This window comes from Sinocyclocheilus grahami, unplaced genomic scaffold, assembly GCF_001515645.1.
Source record: "Sinocyclocheilus grahami isolate Dianchi unplaced genomic scaffold, SAMN03320097.WGS_v1.1 scaffold187.1, whole genome shotgun sequence".
Classification (NCBI taxonomy): domain Eukaryota; kingdom Metazoa; phylum Chordata; class Actinopteri; order Cypriniformes; family Cyprinidae; genus Sinocyclocheilus; species Sinocyclocheilus grahami.
In genome coordinates this window covers 27120-51187 of record NW_015505366.1, presented here as the reverse complement: position 1 = coordinate 51187, position 24068 = coordinate 27120, and the positions used below count along the sequence as shown (strand labels likewise).

Here is a 24068-nt window from a genome sequence, read left to right as displayed (position 1 = left end):
AATGATTCACTTTCACTGACATAATCTAGAGAGTTCTAAAAAAAAAAAAGGACATTTGTGTGATTCATGTACTAACAATCTATATAATCACACATTTTTAAAGTGGAGACTTTCATGACCATATTAAATTTCAACGCACAAATGTAAACTTTTTTTCTTCCACTGCACTGCAGTCATTACAAGGTTTTTATAGGGCTGTTTATTCCATTGTTTCTGCCCTCAAACTGCACAAATTACATCAAATAATTCAGTGCTGATTTTCCCTTAGATACCCAATTGAAAGCTGCAAAAGGGCATGAAAAAAATAAGTGGAAATCAAGCAGTGCTGAAATACGAAGCACTCAAAGAGGCTATCTTCCATAAACCCTCTGAGTATGTGTGTGTATATATATATATATATATATATATATATATATATACACACACACACATCTTATTTTTTTTACTACACAAGAAAAAAAAAACACTCCAGCAACCATAATAAGGCTTTTATTTGAGAGAAACCACACTTGACTCTGCATGCAGTACTAGAAATTAATCACTCAGATTTATAATACATTTTGCCTGAATTGCTCTCATAAAGCATCTGCAATGTACGAACATGTAAAACTGATTTTTGGGAGATCTGACGTGGGCATCGTTTTCAGGACACGGCAGGAGCCAAATGTGTTTGAATCATTTTATCTGTACTGAACTGACTAGGGGAATCTTCCACCAGAATATGATTAAAAGCAACCCAAAACACACCAAAAACCTTCCTCCACAAATAACCCACTCCACTGATAATCCTGACTTCAGAAAAGCAAATATCGTTTCATCTGCCGATCATTTTCCCTAAGGATGAGAGCCACTTCAAAACAAATGGAGAAATAAATTAATAAGCGACAATTGACTTGCATGTGTCGCTTTGATAGCGTACTTCAAAGTGTCTCTTCTCCTTCAGTGACTGAAGACATCACAGCAGCCACAGCAAAGCCCCAGCTTGTTTCTCTTCAAGCGTGTTGTTGCAAATTAGGGTCTCTTTTCAACTGGCTGCCTTTGCTTATCAGAGTTCTGACAGGACGGACATCCCTGACTATCCCCAACCCACCTCAAAGCGACATGCAGACACAAAGATGTGGGTCAAAGGAGCGTGGAGCAAAATTCCACCGCCTGTAACACCATTCTCAGACCTGTGAAGAGTGCCAAGTGCCTTTCATGCAAAACAACAACAAAAAAAACACTTTCTTAAGAGAGAGTGGCTGAGCATTATGCTTATGAAAGACAACTGCTTTCTCCTCTTGCCAAACACTTAATATAGAACTGTGGCTAAACAAGCAAACCAAAGGCTCTCAAAGGCTGAATAAATAAACCAGTCTAGTGCCAGAAAGAACAAACATGCTTCAGACACACAAGCTGTTATGTGCACTCCAAGCCTTTCACAACCAGTTCTAATGTTGGGATTTGTAGCTAAAAGAGTTTAATTTGTAGAAAATACTTTAAATTAGAGGCAACAGTTACTACAAGAAATAGACTTTCTTTAAACTCAGCAAACACAAACAAAAAATACATTAAATAAATAAATATTATAAATACAATACCCCCCACACACATACACTCTACCATTCAAAAGTTTGTTAAAAGAGTTGGTCAGTAATATTTAGCACTTTTATACAGCAAGAATGAAGTCAAAGTAAATAAAGTTTACTTTATCAAAAGTCAAAGTAAATAAAGTTATAATTGCTGTAATAAATGCTGTTCCTTTAAAGTTTTTATCAATCAAATAATCTTGAAGAAGGTATCAGGCTTTCAAAAATATTAATCAATGTTTTTAACATTAATAACAATAAGAAATGTTTTTGCATCATATCAGCATATTAGATTTATTTCTGAAGAATCCTGCGTGAAATTCAGCTTTGCCATCACAGGAAAAAAAAAAACATTTTAAAATATATTAAAATAGAAAATATATATATTTTTATTTTGTAATAATATTTCTCAATATTACTGCTTCTGATCAATTAAATGCAGTCTTTGTGAGCATAAACAGATTTCTTTCAAAAACATAAAAAAACCCATCAAATCGTACTGACCTTAAACTTTTGAAGAGTTATGTAAACAGATCTGAAACTGTGTTAAAATGTACACAACAAAAACAACCAGAATCCCACTACTTCTACAGGGCTATTAAATGCTCATTTGAAGTGCAATGTTGCAGTGTTGACTCCATCTCACCTGGGCCACGGCCACCTGTGTCTGCTGCTGCTGTTGGGTGAGCTGCTGCTGGAGCAGCTGGAGCTGGTGGTGCACAGACAGGGGAGTACCAGCCGGCAGCTGACTGTCTGAAGGAAGCAGCAACTTAGGGGAAGCCAGCAGGATGTTGGGCTCTTCAGAGGGCTGGAGAAAGAGAGAGAGAACGGTTGTTTTGTCAAGATCGGTAATTAATCTACATGTTCATGATTAAGAGTATCAAAAAAGCCTTCTGAAGCCATATTATAGCTTTGTGTGAGGAAAAGGAACAACATGAAATAAACAGAATAAGATGAAAGGGAATTAAAACTCAAAAGAGAATTGACAAAGGCCTTTGACAATGACCAAAATAACAATACAAACTAGTTTAGCAGTTATAACTGCACGACCAGCTCCATTTCAGCCCCTGTGCTGCATGCTTGCTATTAGGATACAATGCACTGTTCTGACCAGCACCGTGGTCAAAGATGTCTCTTTGCCGGCCTCTACTGAGGCTCAGATATTAATTACAGTAGCACTTCCCAGTCTGTGTTGCTGTGCAAACAAACAGAGTTCAGAGGGGTGGGAGGCAGTCAACTGTGACAAATTGTTAGTTTTACCCTACATGGCCAACTTATTTATACCCCAGTCGGGATGAAAGTATGGTAATGTCAGCTGTCAGATATTGACCTTTCATGTACAGAATGAAGGACTGAGTATGAAAGCCTCAGCAGTAGCGGCCAGAGATAAGACTGATTTTGGCTGAGATTGATGTGCTGCAAAGAGCCCTTTGAAATATTCAGGCATTGCCTGGTGCTGAATCACTAAACGAATGGCTAGACACACCAAACCAAGTGAACATCTACTAGACATAAACCGGATATGGACCCCCTAAGGCATTTCAAGTGTATCCCCCCCCCCCCCAAAATGTTATCCTATCCCAGTTTAATGTGACAAGGAGTCTGATTCGGTTGTGCTTCAAAGCACTGCTTTTGGAGTGGTCTAACAACAGATGATTGACTACCTGATCGTACAAACAATGGAAAACAGAGAAGGTCAGAAAGGAAAGATGGCAAATTCAGCTTGATAATGTTAGATAACTTTGATAGAAAGGTATGATTTATAAGATAAGATTTATAAGGTATGATATATAAGATAAGATTTTGTAGTTTTCAAGCAATTTTGTAAGACATCTTTTTATAATATGCATTACTGATTAAAAGTTTTGGTTCACAATTGTTTTTTAAAGGGGACATAACACACAGTTTCTACCAATCCGAAGAGTCTTTAGCTTTATCAAATTTATAAAAAGACAGTTACAGCTATACCAGGGCTGTCCAAACTCGGTCCTGGAGGGCCGGTGTCCTGCAGAGTTTAGCTCCAACTTGCCTCAACACACCTGACTGGAAGTTTCTATGCCTAGTAAGAGCTTAATTAGCTGGTTCAGGTGTGTTTAATTAGGGTTGGAGCTAAACTCTGCAGGACACCGGCTCTCCAGGACCGAGTTTGGACAGCCCTGAGCTATACGCTTCTCCCTGAAAACAGTCGAGCTTCTGGAGGCGTGCCGTGGGCGGAGCTAAAGAGTCATGAGCACGCAAAGCTTTTGCGTAGTGATTGTCTGCAAGCTGTGACATCGACATAAATAAAACAGAAACACAAACTTTATTGACTTAAATTTTATTTCATTTGTTTATAAACCATTCGTCACCGAAATGCCGGGAACAAACAAACAAACACTTACACAACTCCGTTACCGCCCCGGAGAAACAAACTGAATCCACTGTTCCCTTAACACTGGGTTCTTTGGGAAGCTGAACATGGTTATCTTTCCCTCTCAACCAAAAACACACTTCTTTGGAGACATTGTTGATTTCGTGGTCTAAAAACAAACTGACAAATCCTTCTTGAGCAAGTCCTGTGCAGCGCTGCTGATGAATTCTGTAACCTGAATGAAGCACGTTGATGAGCGTACTCTTGCTCTCGCTCTGGTTGATGTGTGCGCAAGCTCTTCCTGGAGAAGTGCCCATACAAAATAAAAGTTCCTTCTTCCCGAATGTGTTTTTCTTGATGTAACTCATCAAATGCTATGTGTGCAACCCTTAACAAATGCGATTAAATCTTCACTCTGGGCGACTAAATGATGCCTATCGTTAGCCATTGGCTAATAAATTCTTAGATTTTACTCGCCAGTGTGAGTTGAAGGCTAAGTAAAAGTTTAGCAGATATATTTTCACTCGCCGAACACTCTGACTGAGCGCTTCAGAGATTCACTCTCAGTCAAGTGATCTGTGCTATTTTTCAATTAATCTCAATGGATGCGCAGCATACCTGTATTTGACATATCGTAAACTCTAGTGTGAAGGCGCACAACTTGCCATTGCTTTGCTGAGTTTCTCACACACACGCAAAGAAAGAGAGATAGAGAGAGAGAGCAAGAGAGTCTTACATATCATGCAGAATTGATGCGCTACATGTAAACAATGTTCTTTGTTGTATTGTCCTGTCAAAATAACAGAGTTCATTTGGAATTCTTCCACTTTTAAGAAAACCATAAGATATTGCAGTTTCTCCAGTAGTGGGCAGAACTAATGCGCAAACGGCAATCTCATTGGCTGGCGCTCACCTGTTATCCTCTCTGTTTTGACTTCAGAAAATCAGCTTGAGCGAACGCAGACAACGTGATTAATATTCATGAACCAAGCAGCTCATTAATCCTTAGTGTGCTTTATATTGTTATTAGTAGTAGAATGCGTAGTACTAGTATTATTATCTTATCAGTATTATTGTTCGTTTTTTTTTTTTTACAGAAACACTGAATGACCACTTAAGCACCACCACAAGTCCTAATTTCAGTTCAAATGACAAATATGCATTAAATAATAGGGATGCACCGATACCGATACTGGTATCGGGCCCGATACTGAGCTCCTGTACTCGTAAAAATGCCCCAATATCAAACGCCGATACCACACAGCATGTGATAAGCGCCATATTCAGACAAAGAAACACCGACAACAGACAGCAGAATGGAGTTAAGGATATCTACTACGAAGTATATGTATGCAATGAATATAACGTTAAACATTCAGTATTAACGCCTGTATAGCTGATGTGCGCGAGCTGATAAACAAAGCACGCTGAGTGGATTGAGCGCGCGTCAGCGCAGATGCGCGAGCTTGTCGAGTGAATATATCTTTCTCACAGACATCACTAGAAAGTTTGTAGTTCGTTCGGATATGTCAAAAACAAGTAAGTAAAACAATGCACAAGTTACTTAACGGTAGAGAGAGAGAGAGAGAGAGCGAGCGAGCGCGTGTGCAATTCTGTTGTATGATCTTTGATGTTCACTCACTTAGCACATGCATCATTTGGATTAAAACTACATCTTAAAAATAAGACCATTTATAGGGGCATTCACTATAAACATCATTTATTTTCAATCTTAGGCATACATGACTTTCAGGCAAAAGTGAATCTAGCCTGTGTGAAATGTGCTAGGCTGTACTTGTCCCTCTCATTCTGCACCAGTACAAATACGTTTGCATGTTGCGCGTGGTTTGCGTGCTTCATGAGTGTTTCTGCATTATATGAGTGGCTTTGGAAAATAAATCGCTGCACGTTTCAGATGAAAAAAACGCGACTTCTATTTATGAAATATATATATAGGCAGTGTCTCTTCAAAATATTGTATGAGGGAAAAAAAAATTGTAGTACAAAAACAAAACAATGCCCATATTACAAAGTATAACATTAAGTGTATAAATCACTTGTTTTTCTAAAGTAACATTGTCCAACAGCAACACCCGCAGGTAAAGTTACAGCGGAGGCTTGCCTCCCCTGAGCCCATTGATTATTAACATAGACCCCATAGCGTGCCGTGACTTTACTGGGGGGTAATTGAGAATGAATGGGGGAAAGTCATGTGAGAGGAGGCAATGCCTCCATCGCAATATGATTGGAAATGACTGGTTATGTTTGGCTGTGATTGGTTCATGTGATAAATCCCACCTCTTGTGTTCATGCGTGTTCGCGTATCAGTCTGAATGAACAATATAATGGCGTTAATGGGAAGACTAATTAAAAAATTAAGTAAACAACTCACACACTTGGATATAACCACTTTGTTACGTCAAAAGAAGACTTAAAATGGCATGAAAACATGATCTGTAGGAGTTTTTAGTGAGCAGTCAGCTTGGTGAAATTTGATGACTGATGATCTGAAAAATTAAAAAAAGTTAAAAGTTAACTATTAAATAGCTGAACACAAGTTCACAAATAAAATATATTGTTTAAATTATACTGCTGTTATAATTATACTGAGTTATTTTAATAAATTATGTTTTATTAACAAGGTTCTGGAAGAGCACGATCAGATAATCAGTCTGGCCCTGGTGGAGTTCGTCAGCTTATCACAATACGTATATATAACAAGCACAATACGTATATATAACAAGCACAATACGTATATATTGGGGGGTTCTCTGGGTTCGGGCTTTAAGCCCTCCCTCTGGACAGCACGCCAAATATGCTACTAATTACTCAATCACATTATATTTTAGTGCGAACTCTGTAAATGTAAAATGCTTAAAAACACTAACTTGATGAGATTAATACATGGCTTTAATAGAATATTGATTATAAAAAAAATATAAAATAGTATTGTTTTTTTTTTTTTGATAGTGTAATGTTTATTTAACCAAGAAAATGTGACTGGGACATGAATTTACATTTGATTAAAAAAAAAAAAAAAACACATTTGAGGACTTTGAATCCTCATTCCCGAACCCCACCGATATATATATATATATATAGCTCATGGTTTTGATAGATTATGGTGTCAAAAACAAACTTATTCTACTTAAATCTGCATTTAATGCATGCAGTAGCCATTTTTTTCTGCCGTTTTGCTTAAAATGAGTAAAATTATCTTAAAAATAAAACTATCCAATTTCTTTACAATATGGGTAATGGGGTTGTATAAGCAAAAGTACATATGTTTTCTATTCAAAATCAAACTAAAAGCATAGATATAATATTTACAACTGGTCTTTGTTGCATTTATTTCCATACTGAATTGAGATCTGTTGTCTACATATTTAATCATCTAAAGCTGTTCACATTGCAAAGTTGGCACGGGAACAATGTTCAGTGTTGGATAAATGTGCACAGCTGACAGAAAACAAGACACAAGCCATTATGACAGCAACAAAGTTTATGACTCTTCTAATATGATATTTCAACTATGCAGTGTTTAAGCTTTTGCTGCATAGCAAGCACCAGCATTTCCTTGTAGAAATGCAAATATAGTTTATTTATGATGGTTATTGGAAAGTTTCCATCACTCCACAGGGAATAATTACACTATTATCTGTTCTGAAATCTGTACTCTTTTTTTTTTTTGCCGCGTAACAGAAAATACAATGCAGAACAACTTTTGGAAAATGGTTGAAGAAAACATCTGTTAAAAGGTATCAAGGGAAACAGCGTTCATTTGAGTGCTTTCAATTAACCGCTGCAGAAAAACCTAATTAGTTTCATCTGTGATTATGTGATGGATGTGTAATCAACAGCAGCTACTAAAAGCCGATAGTGCTGCTTTAGCAATCATCCCCAGGATCCATGAACAACTGAGGTTTTGGTCTAGGTCAAATATAGACCTACAGTGGCAGAAAAAGGTCAAAGAGGAGGAATATGTAAACATCTGTCATGCTGCACAAACTCAGCTCCCTGAAGGCAGTGGTGGACAGTGAAACTCAGCTCCCTAAAGGCTGTGGTGGACAGTAATGAAGTAGTTTTACTTCGTTACTGTATTTAAGTACATTTTTCAAGTATCTGTACCTTACTTCTCTACATTCCAAAGCATAAGATCGTACTTTTTACTTCACTAGATTTCATAAAACTTATCGTTACTCCTTATTATATATCACGTGCTCCGACATGCAGAAGCGGTGTCTGAGTCATGAACGAACTGATTATCTTCACTGAACCCGTTAAATCCCATGCTGAAAATAAGTCAATAATGTTAGCTGATGCTAACTGTCTCGCTAACGAGTTTGCTGGTGCTAAATTGAGGTAATTTTTAAAAATAACATCCAAATATTTTTATTCAACCACCTAGATAGATTACATCTAAGGGAAAAAGAAAGGATGTGATGTTCAGAACATGGTAACTACAGTAATTATCAAAGTGGGAAGTGATGCCCTCTGGGGGTATTTGGCCAGGGGGGTTTTTTTTACACCACAGACAAGGTTTGAGAAGAAAAAAATCACTATGAAAATCTAATTATATTTTCCTTATTATATTCATTATTTCCTTATTGGTTATTTTGGTAAATCTCAGGTATTTTGAGCAGTAGGATTATAAAAAAATATATGCTAATATAAAATTAAATGATAAAAGTAGCCTTTATAAAACTGCAAAATAAACATTCATCTATTAGTACTTTTTACTTAAGTAAACTGCCTGAAGGCCGTTTCATACGGGATGCTTTGTGAAGTGGTAAAATCGCTGCACATGTTCCCTTGTTTCTGTAGTTGGCAGTTCTCATGTGGTGGTTAGGGGTGGATGTTGCCGAGAAGATTCCATATGAAGACTTTCAATGCAATACAATTGTCCATCAGTTGTGCTCATGTCGAATTTCAAAGTATAACATCAAAATGGGGGTGGAATGAAACCTCAAATTCATATAGAGAGAAAAAAATGGAAATAAATTGAGAGACTAAGAAACAGTATCCATAAGTGAACAAATAATACAGCAATATATGGCATACACTGCTATTATAGTACAAATGACCTCATTATATTTAATTGGATTACAGCATGCCTGTGGAATAAGGCCACTGGTGGAGGACGGTTATTAAATAACCTTATAATAAAATATAGGTGCTACAGCCCACATCTCCACACTTTCTGAAATGTCACAGCAGATGTCTTGGATTTTCTACAACAGCTGTCTTCAGTTCAGAATTTTCAGACCTCAAGCTGGAGAATAACAATTTTGGAAAAGATTTAGCTCAAATGTTCTTGTTTATGCCAAAGTTAATCCATTTTTTAGTAGCTGCTAAATGTTTTTCAGCTGTTATTAAAGAAAGTTCATATAGAGTGTAGGTATATAAAACTAACTGTAAGAAAATCATGTTTAGATTCTATGAGATTTATGTGTCATACAGACTTTGTGTTGCATTGCCAGACTTTTGACAACCAGTATAAAGTCTTTTCCACTTTACAGCTTCTTCTGCACAAGCAAACTTCCAACCTAGACATTTCTGTCCATCCACATATAAAAAGTACACTTTCCCCCCCACAGATACACTACTGTTCAAGTCTGGGGTTGGTAAGACTTTTTTTGTTTTTGTTTGTTTGTTTTTGTTTTCTGAAAGAAGTATCTTATGCTCACCAAGGCTGAATGTACTTGATCAAAAATACATTAAAAGCAGTAATATTGTGAAACATGATTACAATTTAAAATAACTGTTTTCTATTTTAATATATAATTTATTCCTGTGATTGCAAAGTTGAATTGTCAGCAGTCATTACTCCAGACTTTAGTGTCACATGATCCTTCAGAAATCACTCTAATATGCTGATTTGGTGAAGAAACATTTCTTATTATCAATATTGAAACCAGTTGTACTGCTTAATATTTTTTTGGAAGTTATGATACCTTTTTTCTTTGATGGACAAAGTTTAAAGAACATTTATTTGCAATAGAAATCCTCTGTAACCGTCACCTTTGATAAATTGAATGCATCCTTGCTCAAGTATTCATTTGAAATAAAACTTCTAAATGGTAGTGTATAGAGTTTTGCTCACTGACATCTATTTAAGTGTCTCCAACCAATCTCTCAGGATCTGAAGATTTGTTGGCACTAATCTGCCCAACTTTATCAAATGCACTTCTTATTCAAAAGTTGTTTCAAGGCATGAAATTGTGAGGAAGTGAGCCAATCAAATTGGAACAGCTACAATACAATACGCATCAGACAGTCAGTGAACGCACTGTAAGCAGTACATCTGAGGCTGAGATTAAGACACATACTAGTCAAAAGACATCACTGGAAATTTTGCAGAGTCTCAAAGTGTATATCGACTTTACAAAGCAGATAAGCTGACTGTCATCCTGAGCAGAAACGTCTTGAAAAAAAAAAGTTGATTCCTACATGTATCCTTCTAAACATCAAAAAACTTCTTATCTAGCAAAGCTAAGATGCAAATGTGCTGAGGTTTCTGATAGTCCAGGACAGATGTTCTGTACTCGAAAGCAATGCATTTAAAAGTGGATTACATCTAAAAACAAACTAATCCACCTCTGCCTGAGAAAGTCTGTACATCTTGCATGAAAAAGCATATATGCTGAGTATTACAACGTAAGCCGTTCTCTAGCACATGATTACTATGCTGGTCTTTTTGATAATTGGTTAAACAATCCATGAGTCTAACAGCTCTGCGTATTCATTAAACAAGAAACAAATGTAAAGACCTGAATGTAAATAAGGAGTTTTTTTTAAACACTGTTTGATATTCCAGTCAGACACAGAACGACACACATTGAAACATAATCAGCAGCATGTGAAATACAACAAGCTTGGGAGCAAAATGCAATAACTCATGTCTGTAGACTAGACACATTGCGTCTCCTGAACCTGTGCAATATGTCGGGCTTTCTGAATATGTGACGTGTCAGTTGTACCCTAGTGAGAGCACTGAGCCCTTGAGGGTAAACGAGGGTAAAAGAGCAATGTTCAGCTCACAGCTGGGCTGAGTGAGATTCGCTAGTGGCCACACAAATGCCCTTATTGCTTTTCTGCTCAGGGCTTTCTGCTAGGCAGATTGCTGCCTCCTGTTTATTGACTATTTTTTTTTCTCAGACATCCTTGACAGTGTTGGAGATGTATACAGGGAATTATTACAGTGTTACACAAATTTAACAAAATCTTGCTTCTGGGTTTCTCAGACAAGAAGCTTTTTAGTGAAGGCATTGACAAGCACATTATGAAATGTAAAAATGTTTGTTAACATTAGATTGCAAAAGTTACTACTTTCATAGTAAATGCAAAAACATTTCTTATTTTATATATATATATTAAAAAATAAAATAATAATGAGGTGGCACATACTGGCTACCTCTGAATTTTGATTAAACAAATAAATAGTTTGAAATTAAAATAAAAGTAATAAAATAAAATAGTTTAAGAATAATTTATTATTTTTGTTTGATAAAAGGGTGGCTCACCCTTTAATAACAAATAAATAAATAGCTTGAAATTAAAATAAAACTAAAGATTTAAAACTCAGAAAATTTGTTTAGCCGATACTTTCTGCCAAAGCAGCTTACAAATGAGGAATACGAAGTGCTAGCAATACAAAGTTTCAAACAGCAGTTAAGAACTTAAAGAACAGACGAGCTATCACCTATTTCTTGAATATTACCAAGGATTTGGCTGCCCAGATATAGTTAGAAAGATCATTCCACCAGCAATAATGAATTTATTCATTGATAATTTTGTTTGATAAACAGGTGCCTCACCCTTAATGAAGGAAGGAAGGAAGGAAGAAAGAAAAAGATCTCTTGCTTGGATTGTACTAGAGGTCTGTGCAGGACTGTTTTTTTAGTCCCGCTCCCGCAAGGTTCCCGCAAGGTTCTATCCTGCACCCACCTGCTCCCGCTATATATTCACTCTTTGTTCACCCGCTGTCCGCTTAGAATAATTTTCTTCCCGACCCGACCATTCCCACTAAATTTAGATCTCGTTTACAGAATCTCACATTTAAATTTCCGCCACTGAAAGAAAGATAGGCTGACAAATAAAAGTGTAGTCTGCATACAATTGTATGTTATTTTATTCATCTTGTTTCATCTTAAATTTATTGACTTTGACTTGAATTTATATGAATTATCTTAAGACACAAAATTCGTTTAATATTTTATGCAACACAGTAGGAAAAGTGTCGCAGAGAAAAAGAAATAAATACGACATCTTTCAATTAAAATTATAGGCTAAGCAAAATATAAACAAAACCGAGTTGAACGTCCTTCAAGGACACCGTATCCACACTTTGCTCCATCCTTATTCTGCACATGCTGCGCACAGACCCCGCAAATAAAACGTGTGACGTTTAAAGCATGTCATCAGAGCTACTCAATTGTAACTACTAAATACTACAAACTATAGCCTACTCTGAAGACTTTTTTCGCAGAAGTGCTTCAAATGTGATAAACACCCTTACCGTGATATAACCCAACAGTAGACTACATTCCACATGTAGTTTACCTGCCTCATTAATAAGAAAAACCAAGACAGCAGTTCTTTTATGTAAAGGGATCTTGAGGCTTCGTGGCTCTTGAGCTTTTCAAAGTTGAGTAGCCCTGAGGACAGGAACATGACATTGGGGACTGGAATACAATGGTGAAGGATCTTAATAGAAAGGACACTGAGTATGTAAGTGAGCACTGTTACCTTTCTCACTAACATGACAGACTCAAGACAATAATGTCTGAGATGTCACAAGAGAAAACAGTGTGCATTGTTATAGTTGAAACACTAAAAGTTGCCTGAGGGTACCGACACCCTAGACAATAATACAGCTTCAAAAAGATCAGACAAAACTAGTGTGTCTATTAAAACACAGTCCACATGGATTTGCTCCATTGATATGTCAGGATTTAAAGCGTATGATACAATGACCTGAAACATCAAACAATCTCACAGCAAGTTTATAAAGGATCCTTTTTCCACTGTGGCGGTTCATTCAGCACCTTGAAAAATACAGAATGGCATTAAATATCATGAGCTGGGATGGTTGTCAGACACAGTCTGAAGGAGAATCAAAAGAGGTTCAATCTGTTAAATAGCTTACACTAAAGATGATTAAGTGCCACCATAAAGCTGTTGGCTTTTATTGTCTTTCACGCATTCAAACTAATGTTAAATGTCACTGTAACACATTAGCATATGGATAGAAGTGAAAGAACTAATCATGCATTGAATAATCGTGCATCCTTTCGAATTGTGATCTAAATGTATAACTGAATGAATTATAAAGACAAAAGGGCTTTGTTATAATGTCTGAAAGATCATTGAGAGTGAAATGCCAAAGCTTTATCAGCATTCAGACTACACATCTGAGAATGGTCGAGTTAATCAGTTGAAATTCATTTGTAGTTTGCTATTTTTAGGCATCTGTTGTTACCTAGCAGGGACGATTCAATATCTGGTTGGTTCCCTACAGTTATTAGCCTTGGTGCAGAATGTGCAAAGGCTGTTTTCTGTATGATTACTAAGTCAACAATAAAAAAAGTGTATATACTATCTCTCAATCTCTTCTTTTCTATTTCATTCTTTGTTCAAGATCGCTGGAGAAAAAGCACCTTACATCATTTCTGTTTCAATCGTGACACTATAATACATTGGCATGCCAGAATACAAGTTTTTCAAACAAACAAACAAACTGCACAAATTTACAGACCAATGCATATTATTTTAAGATTCGTTTAAACACTTAAAAGGGTATGAGCTAATCTCTCAAGAGATCATACAGGCAAACATCAAGGTGATAAAACTAAATGGCTGGAAAGGCTCTTGACGCAGAAAGCTTTTTAATTTCAGAGTCTGCTCTTTTATGTTTCCTCTCAGCTGCACTGAAATGAATGTGTTTAGAGGGAAAACAACGGAAAAGTTTGCTAATTAACAGATGGAATTAATGCGGACGGAACACAGTATAATACAGCGGTAAGGCAAATCCACAATCTGCAGCATCACAGGAAAATAAACGATGTCTAAGAGCTGTGAGCTTGCTGTCTGAATTAAATGTGATGGGAGAGGAAGACTAGCTGTGAAATAATATATACCAACACTAGAAATAAATATATAAAATCTATATGTACAGTGGGGAAAAAAAGTATTTAGTCAGCCACCAATTGTGCAAGTTTTGCCACTTAAAAAGATGAGAGAGGCCTGTAATCACGATCATAGCCTCTCTCATCTTTTTAAGTGGGAGAACTTGCACAATTGGTGGCTGACTAAATACTTTTTTTCCCCACTGTATGTGTTTATTATCCAAAGCAACTCTGAGTGCATTTAAAATAAACATTTTGACAATATATCTGTTACCTGGGAATTGAACCCACGACCTTAGCATTAATCTCTATAGTCCCATCTAGAACATATATAAAAAAGCTGCCTCTTACACGGACACATGGGCTGAACTCTCCGCTCATCATGAATTATCCAGAGAATCTGACATTGCTTTGAAACACATTTCGGCTTTCTGGTACCATCTAGCATTTCAGGCCTGAGGGCTCTTGAGAGCGAGCCTCCATACCACCATTCGCCAAAATCCCATCTCCAAACACTTTTCACATTAAAAGTCTAATCTGGATGGACACTGCTTCTCCAAAATTAAGAAACAGGGCTATATTTACACATGGTCTTCACACTTTCAGTCTGTGATGTCCAGCTCCTCGGGGGTCTGGCTGGTCTGGTTGAGTTATTCTACCTGCATCCAGGAGATATATGTGCCCTGTAAGTAAAGGGAACTAATTCCTGGTAGAAGCCTGGCTGTTTGCCTGGCAGAGATAGTCTGATAAGATCAGAGCTACACAGTAGCCTCATTTCTCCATATTTCAGCCTCTGCTGTGAAATTCCCACAGCAGTAGGCTGCCACAGAGTTTCCAGACTGTGGTACTGAGGTCTGACATTGGGTAAAGTTCAGAATAGTTGAGGAGGACTAATTGCCTTCATTAGTTATTCAGTGACCGTTTTGTGCAGAAATCCTCTGAAACACACTGTGGTCTCTAACAAAATGGGATGCAACCACTTGTGCACACCAAGAGTCCCTGGCCCATTCATTATCAAAGCTCAGAGAGAAACCCCATTCAAACAGTTACAGAAACTCCAAACTTCTCATTTTAATAGAAAGCATTTGCCAATTTCCTACAAACAATATGGTGGGGTGAAACAGAGATTTGCTGCTCTAATTAACTGCCTGCAGGATAGGAAACATAATGAACATGGTAACTTGTTCTACTTTGCATATTAAACAAGCAAGCATACACTAGAATTCCCCCGTGGAAATGTTATTTTAAATTGATGTAAAGCCAACCATCCCATATTTAATGGCTATACTATATAAAGTATCAAGCTCTGAATATTAATTATTTGATGCAGCAAAAAAAAAAAAAAAAAAAAAAAAAAAAAAGTAAAAATACATAGTTACTCCAGTATAAACTCATGTTCTTATCGGGAGACTCAACAGGCACACGAGTCGACAGAGCGACAGGCAGAAGCTCTCTGCTTCACAAGCACAACTAACTACAGGCTTGCTGAACAGCTCTGACACTTGTACCAGCCCTAAAAACAGCATGAACTCCTACACAATCAGTCCATTTCCGCTCCACAAGTCCCTGAGGATGGCATGAGTATCCCTGTTCTGCAGTGTACAAGAATCTAAAATGATCTGCTTATGTAGGAGTATGACAGCATGCTCTCAGAGGCTTTATTCATGAAGACATTCACTGAAATGCTAAATTTAAATTGCCGGCCAAAAGTGGCAAATGTACACACATATGATTCAGTTATAAAAATGACATTTCTTTAAAAAGCAGACACAAGAATTATTCTTTAAGATCAAACAACCTCTTCGATTACATTCACACCTTTGGCGTTTGGAACTAACAACTGTATTTACTGGTAATCTTAAACTGTCTCATTCACACAACAACAGTCAGAGGTGGATAAAATACTGCCAGTATGATCAAGTAGCCAAAACCAGTGACTCGAATAATGCCTGTAACCATGGTAGTAGTAACAGATGTCAATGGAAAATGTCAAATATCAATGGGTATCATTTCACATATCACCCAAACTTGTGATTAAAATTTGTCTGAGACTCCAGTAATTTTAAACTAGTTTGAAATAGTTGTAAAATTCAGGCAAATAAACCTTTTACATATTAAAAGTAAACGATAAACAGTCATTATATTAAATCTATATTATAATCAATTCTACGTCATTACTATTTTGCCTTAAAAAAAAAAAAAGGAAAAAATAAATAAAAATACAATAAATCGTATGAAAAATGAACATACATTTTGAGATTTGCTAAAGATTTAATTTAACAGTGTTATTGAATTATTAGTTTATATCTAAAAAAAATTAAGACAGTGTTACATGATAGTAAAGGTAAAAGTAATGTAAAAACAGAAGAAATTACCAAAAACAATTAAATATCCAATATCTACAGATAATATATATCCAATATCAATTGATAATGTAAAAAAAAAAAACTATCAACCTAAATAAACAATTAACAACAAAAAAAATTAAATACACACATATTGTTCATCCCTAAAATAAATAAAAGCACATTTTTCTGTAAATTTAGCCAAAGTCTCTTTATATGGAACCAAGACAGGTATGAATTTCTCAAATACTATGAAGCCCAAACCAAAGAAAAGATTTGAGTCTCTGGAATATAGTCTTAAAAATAATTATGGTACTTATTTGTTTTAATATTTGAGTAGCAGCTCTTGCTCAAGGAAACAATGAGGCATTAGGTTTATCTAGGAGCCACACTTTTGTTAACCACACTTTCCCTTTATCCACTAGACTATCACCACACCTGGATTGCAAAATTTCCATTTGGGTCAAAAACTTTGAAACCACATGAAATAAGGACACAGTACCTCCGAGGCTGGTATGGGAGCTTTCTCTGGCACAGAGTAAAAGTTTCTGACTGGCTTATAAATCATGGAACAATCATCTGAGACAACCCAAACATTTCTGACATTATAATTTCCTGAGGAGAGGAGTGTCTTATCAGCCTCTGATATGATTCCAGCCTCATCGCCCCCAGACACTGATGCAACAAACACACAAAATTATTCCTGAGCGGAAAGATAAACAGGCATCAGCGAGGTAGAACAAACAAGCTATATGGACAACAGAAAGCCTGCATTCAACACAATGGATACTCATAATGCTATTTTTAGGCTGACTCAAATCTTCAGTCCAACTCTATCAGAATGCTTGTCATTTGGATGGCCCAGATGGTGAAACTTATCTATAGAGACAAATCCAATGCAATGCAACCAATACTCCAGTACATTGTTTGTTACTTTCCTCTCCTCAACACTAAACTGTCATTACCATAATGATTCTCTTGAAGAATGTCTCATCCAGTCAGGGTCACAGTATCATTACATAATCCTTTGCAGCACAGCGGCTTTCACACTACAAGATTATGCTAATGGACTTATAGCTACATCTGGACCCACAGGCGTGAGTGTAAAACAAACCTAATCTGGAACACAATAATTGTGCGCTGAATAACCTTCCCTCGATTACTCAAGTTAACTGGAAGATACAGTGCAAAATATGTGTGTAAAAGCTGATATACAGCGATTTACCAAACCACTTCGAGAGCTCGACATTATAGAAGATTGTGGTTAATTAATGATATGGATTGAATAATAAAGTGAGCAATGCAAGCTGCAGCCAGATACCTTTTTGTCCTTGGTGACATCTTCCTCTTTCTTAGCCACATCCAGGTCAGTGACTCCGCGACTGAACTCGTCCATTGTGCTGTCAGGGAGGGGAATCTCAAATGCATCTATGTCTGTCTCATCTGCAGCCGGCTTTTCAGCCCCTGTGAGCTCCCGCCCTTTAGAGAGAAACAATTCATCTAGATAAGCATTTATTACAGAGATGGAAAGCATGATATACGTTGGGATTAAAGGAAAAATTCAATGAAAAAAAATATCCCATTGCAAGCTTTTTAAGCATGAGCCTTTTTATATGTTTACGCCAAGCATTGCTTTGCTTTGTTGAAACATGAAAACTATAGAGTTTAAAGGGTCTGTTTTGCAGTAAGTGAGATTTAAAAAATGTTTTTTTGCCATTATTAACACAGTTATGTACACAAATAGATTTATTCTGGCCAAACACTGATGTTGTCTGTGTAAACTGTGGATCCCCTTTGGGACGGTGGTGTTACAGATATGGGGCCACATGTTATGACCACACCTTCACTCGGTCTGTACAGCGGGTCTGTATTTCTGGAAATGTTGAGTTGACAAGTTGACATGACATGGCAAGCAGTAACTGCCGTATCCTGTGGTGCGACATGCTATACTACATGTAAAACTATTTTGAACAACATTCTTGTATTGTAATTACTTATCATGCATTGGATTTTTTACATTAATTGAGGGACTAAATTATATATTTTTATTTTTCAATGTCACGCCGTAGTAAATTGCTATATATAAACAAATAAATCAATTCATTGTCATTAAATTAAAATACAATTTGGAGGGATTATAGCTATTTTAGGGTGACAGTTTAACCCAGATCATAAACTGTGTATTGTGTTACTGAACATAACACGAGTTAAAAAAAGAAAATAGTACTGAGGTCAGAGGCATTTACTCCACACTCAACTACACGTACACGGTCCTCCACAGATCTTCACTGACATTTCCACATGCTAAAAGGCAATTGTGGAGCAGAAAAAAATCAAATAAAACTCTGTATCTGGCCAGATGGAAAACAAAACAAAACAAAATCCCATTCCTATTCACAGCATATTGCACAGTGGCCTAGACATTTTATTTTCCCCATTTGTCTAATATAAACTATTAACTAATATCAATATTTATGTGAATTTAATTATATATTAAAAAAAAAACAATTAACAAATTTGAAGCAACAATGTGTTAATTATTGGCACAAAGATGCTAAAATATGTTTAAAACTCCAACCACTTTATTTTTCTCTCGCACATCTACAATAAAATCAAAATCGATAAAAATCATGTGTTTACTATAAATTCGATTTTTTTTTTTAAACTTAGACAGCTATATCAAAAACTCCTCTTGCTGGCATAAATATGCTCAAGCAACTTACATAGGATGTTAAAATATGATTTTAAAACTTCATAAACGTAGGCTGTGATGCACTATACTTATTTGTCGGCAGGTTTTGAAGTAATTTAAGCAGTTACATGGTTTTTTGGTTATGAAGTGTCAGTTCTGAGAACGGATCGCAGTTCCTCCTGTGGAAAGGGGTTATTAAGGTCTCCCTGTCCTAACACTGGGACTGCAGTGGAGCTGTTAGACATAGTGAGTCCCATCCATGTGACACTGCAGCGTGTTGGTGCTGGGGAATCCTGTGCGGATTAGATGCAGTGTGTGGGTGAATGAGAGCTCATTTGCATTTGAAAAGAAAACCTGTCTGGAGGGAGCTGTGGGAGGATGATCAGCCTGAACCCATGGCCCATGCACCATGAGATCTGCCCCTCAGACACAAGCAATCATATATAGGTGCTGTACCATGCTGCCTATCAAAGCCCCCGCTCACAAAGACTTCTTCTAACTCACTGTGCTGGATTGCACAAAAATACCTCGAACAACCGCATGGATTTTCCCTTTGCTAAATCAAAGTGTGTCAGAGATCAGCAGCAACATCACTCATCTGTAATCCCATCACACCAAATTCAAGAGGCACAAACAGACAATCAATTACAGGGAGTTCGAAGAATAAAAACCTGTCGTGAAAGATGACTACACTGACAAAGAAGTGGGAAGAAAAGAGTTCATTACGGTACCTGGTACTCCCGAATCTGTGCATGTCTTGTCAGCATCACCATCTTCCTGGCCATCTGCGTTCTGCTGGGTGTGCTGCAGGCTAAGTTTATGACAGACCTCAAAAGCCTGACCCACTGTCCGCACTATTCGCATTGCTTGGCTCTGCAGAGAAATGAAAGAGTGCTTAGTATTATTAATGCACTGAAACCAATGTTCCTGGCTGAAACAAAACTTCTGCAAGTCAAAACTGAAAATGCTAATATTTATCACACAGAATGAATAATACAAGGACTTTTATTAGAAATTAATGAATGGACCATGTACTTATATCCTGTACACCTGGATTGTATACTTCCACCTACTGGACATGCATTTCTTCTGGAATTACATTAAATCCAGCATAACTATTAGATAACCAAGTAACAATGTCCTTTCATAATAAATTAAGCAAATAAATATGCAAACATGCAAAGAAATAATTAATTACACAAACAAATGAGCAAATAAATATATATGCAAAACAAATAAGCAAATAAATATAAATACATAAGTATACATAAAAGCATACGTGAATAAATATGCGAATGAATGAGCAAATGAATAAAGGATAGATATACAGACAGACAGACATAGACAGAAAGACAGACAGACAGTTATTCATAAAGAATAATAATAAAAAAAAGACATGCTGCACTGAAAGGTAAATATTACACAAGTTTTAAGAGCAAAGCCCTCTGTGGTGTGCGCATAATACTCATCGCATTAGCTCAGAATGTCAGATGAGGGCCACAGAGGGGGTCTGTGTTTTCTGGCTCAAAGTGTCCGGAAGAATCTGAAAGAATGCCACCTTTTTTCTTTTTTTTTGGATGGTTTGCAATGTTGGATGCCTATCTTTTTTCGCAACTGAAAGTTACAGTCAAAATCTGACACTAACTGAGGGAAATTCTTTGTTATGACTAAATCATTTGATAAATCACGACAGCTTTTGATTTCCTTCCCACACTTTTAATCAGATGGTATGCTGCTGTTAGCCAGCAAATATGGAAAACAGGAATGCTGCCAACCATATAAGCAGACAATCAAACGAAACTAGGAATTTCAAAATTTAACATCAATTTAAATGTTATTAAAACTTAAAAATGACCAAAAGCTTTGAACATACCATAGTTTGTCACAAAAGCAATACAGTAACATCACATTAAAAGAGGTATGGAAAGACATTTAATTGGAAACCGATGGCACTTTTTCAACTAACTTTCAGTTTTCCATGGAATAAGTCTCTATTTTGAGTGCCATGTTGTGTAAATTGTTAGTTGTGACCATCCATTAAGTGTTAAAAAAATAACTCGTTACATTTCAACACTGGATACAACCATCGGTCTGCAGACTCCGTAAGACTACTAAACAAAAACTACCTATTCTACTGAAGATCTGTTATCAGTATTTTGATAGGTGATAGCGAAAAATGGAACGACAACATTATTTCAGCTAAACCGTTTGAGTCTGTAGTCAGTACAAAGTGAAATCATCAGTGTCAATCTATTCCCAGTTTATTGAGAGAACACTTGATGTACAATTACCCAGAGCAGCTCTGTATTGCTCGGTCTGTAATGAACTGCGATGCCGGGGTGAAATGGGCCAGACGGAGCTTTCAACTCAAATGAGCGACTTCTTTCTAAAGAATCTTTGTTAATAAAGAAAATAAAGAATACTTTTTTCTTGATTGCCTTTCGACACAGCCAAATTTCTGCAGTATAATCTATAGCTATTGACGAGTCACATTTTTTATGAGAGAAATATTGAGTCCATGTGTCAGGCTTTCATAACTGTTTTCAATGCTACATATAGTTTAATATTGTAATCTCATACTGCAATCTCATTACAGTGTGCTCATTTTGTATGCTATTTGCAATTTCACATCTAAAGAAGAATGAGGCATGAAACAATACAAAGTCAGGTTATAGATGACTGGGAAGTTTTCAGTATTCAGATTAGTGTCTGTTATGTCTCTTGCAGCCTTTTATGTGAAAGATCTGCTCAGACTTACAAAACAAACAATACACGGACTAGTTTAATTGAAAAAATATATATATTATGTTAATTTGCATTTAGGTCTTAACTTCACTCATTTTCTGATGCGTAAATCAGGTACAAGGCACACTTTAAAATGTTTGTTAATTCGACAGAAAATTTTTTAATGCTACCATAAGAACCTGTTAATTTGCAAGTTACCACACCATCTGTGGTAGTTTGTATTTTCTCTCAGCTGTGCCAAAAACTAATTTGGGGGAAAAAAAAAAAAAAACTCATTGGAAAAAAAAAAAAAAAAAAAGAAAAAAAAACAATATTGCAATAATGCAGTAAACCATAACTCTTTACAATAAGGTTAACAAATGGTTGTATTAAACATACTAATTTATATTACTGATAAATTATTTGTGTGAGTGACCCTGTGCATCCACTTGTATTATTATGGTGGTTATCAGTACATTTTAGGGTAAAACACAGTTTTTGCCATCCTGTAGTACTTGAATCATGGTCACTATTTTTTATGGTGAATTTAAAGAAAGGAAAAAAAACAATGTGGTGATGATGTGGTGACAATGCAGTCATACTGTATTTGTCCAAATACAGTCCGCATATGCCTATGCCTATTATATTTGTCGTCGTGTATTTTCACATACACTTCTAGTACAGTCTGTTCTCAAGCCCTTAGCACTCTGAGATCATGGAGTATACAAACTCCTGTGATAATGTGATGTGTCATAGTGACAACTATTGCCTAGCATGAATTCCTCTCTATATTTACAGACCGTGTAGGCACCAATTCTGAAAAAAAATATATATATATATTTTCCCTCTGAAAAATCTTATTTTGATTCTTGTGACATTGTAGATTAATTGTCAATATTAAAAATAAATATTTAAACCAGTCAAGCAGAGTAAAACCAGATTCAGATGTCAAATCCTTCTCAGAGGTGGTGGGCGTCTTTAAACAGTTATTTAGCTTTCAAATTGGCCTCATTCAAATCCAGTGCAGAAGCTTGAAAGAGATCAGAATTCGACAGCTTTACGAACTAAAAGCATGCCCTGTCAGTATATCATCTACATCCGCCACTGCTGAATCATTGTACTGCTCTGCATGCTAGACCGACTGAGAAGAAAAATACAGCCATTCTGAAAAGTGCACTTTAGTTTCATGGCCAAGGGCTGCTGTTCCCTTTTTTCTGATGGGTTTTTTCTATATGCCCTGAAGTTAAATGAAAGAAGAGTGCTGAAGAGGGAAGGAACTGTCAGAAGACTTCATTCGCTTGGAGCTTTAATGACAGGATTCCATTGTCCAATGAAAACCATCAGTACTCAATGTCCTGACTAGAAGACACGCTCAAGAGATGCCTACCTTTTTCTTTGATTTGAAGACGTTACATCGAAACACATTGCTCTGTCCATCTCTCACTATATAACTGAAGATCTTCAGATCTTGAGAGTCGTGTGATACGTAGAATATCCTGTAAAAAAAAAAAAAAAAGGATTAATCTAACGTGTGCAGTACTGTCAAGGACAGTAGATTCCATTGGAGTGAAAAAGAGAAAAATGCCTTTATTCCTGCATTTGCTTCCTTTTTCTTGCAATATTTTGATCCAAACCACCACTGTGTACCCTTTTATCAGGTATCCATTAATGTTGTGTGGAAGGGACATTTAGAAATGACCTTTGGCTGTGTGTTTTTGTTGGGCATCGAAACAAAAATGGTGCTTGAATTGTAGCAAAAAAAGCAGCAACAACATGAGTCAATGAAGCACATTCAGTTCTTGTGACACTATGTGAGTGCATTTACCCCAATGCAAACAGGACATGTAGCAAGGAACAAGTAGCAATGCAGATCAGAGAGTAAAACACTACATAAACCAAAAGATAAATAATTGACACCATGCAAATCCAGATCAATTTCCTCCACGAGAGTAGAGGATTTTCTTCAGAGCTTGATAAAAAAAAATCTGAAAGTCTCATCGCAGATGAATAAAACACATCAATGTCAAATGCAACTTCTTTCACACACATCCACAGAGAACCTCACATGTAAAACTGCCAAAGAAATGATAGACAAATAGCTAGATTGCAAGACAACATGACACATTCACCAAGAAGCAAGCAAGCTGGTTTGGTGAGTGCTGGCTTGGTGGGGGTATTTTGTATTTTGCCATTCACTAAACCTTGACAGACAAAGAAAAAATAAAAATCTTAGATTATTTCAGTGGGTTTGTCAGAGAGTGA

General features: G+C 36.5%; 1 protein-coding gene across 1 annotated transcript in view; it reads right to left on the bottom strand.

Moving 5' to 3' along the window:
* LOC107594625 (carboxyl-terminal PDZ ligand of neuronal nitric oxide synthase protein-like) overlaps positions 1-23307 on the bottom strand; it is a gene marked incomplete at its 5' end in the record, with an annotated part of 41185 nt that extends 17878 nt beyond the window's left edge. The window contains 4 exons of the mRNA XM_016284745.1: positions 2215-2376; positions 17712-17869; positions 19814-19955; positions 23194-23307. Coding sequence (XP_016140231.1) covers positions 2215-2376; positions 17712-17869; positions 19814-19955; positions 23194-23307 — 576 coding nt within the window. The remainder of the gene's footprint in view (positions 1-2214; positions 2377-17711; positions 17870-19813; positions 19956-23193) is intronic.
* Positions 23308-24068: the final 761 nt, after the last annotated feature.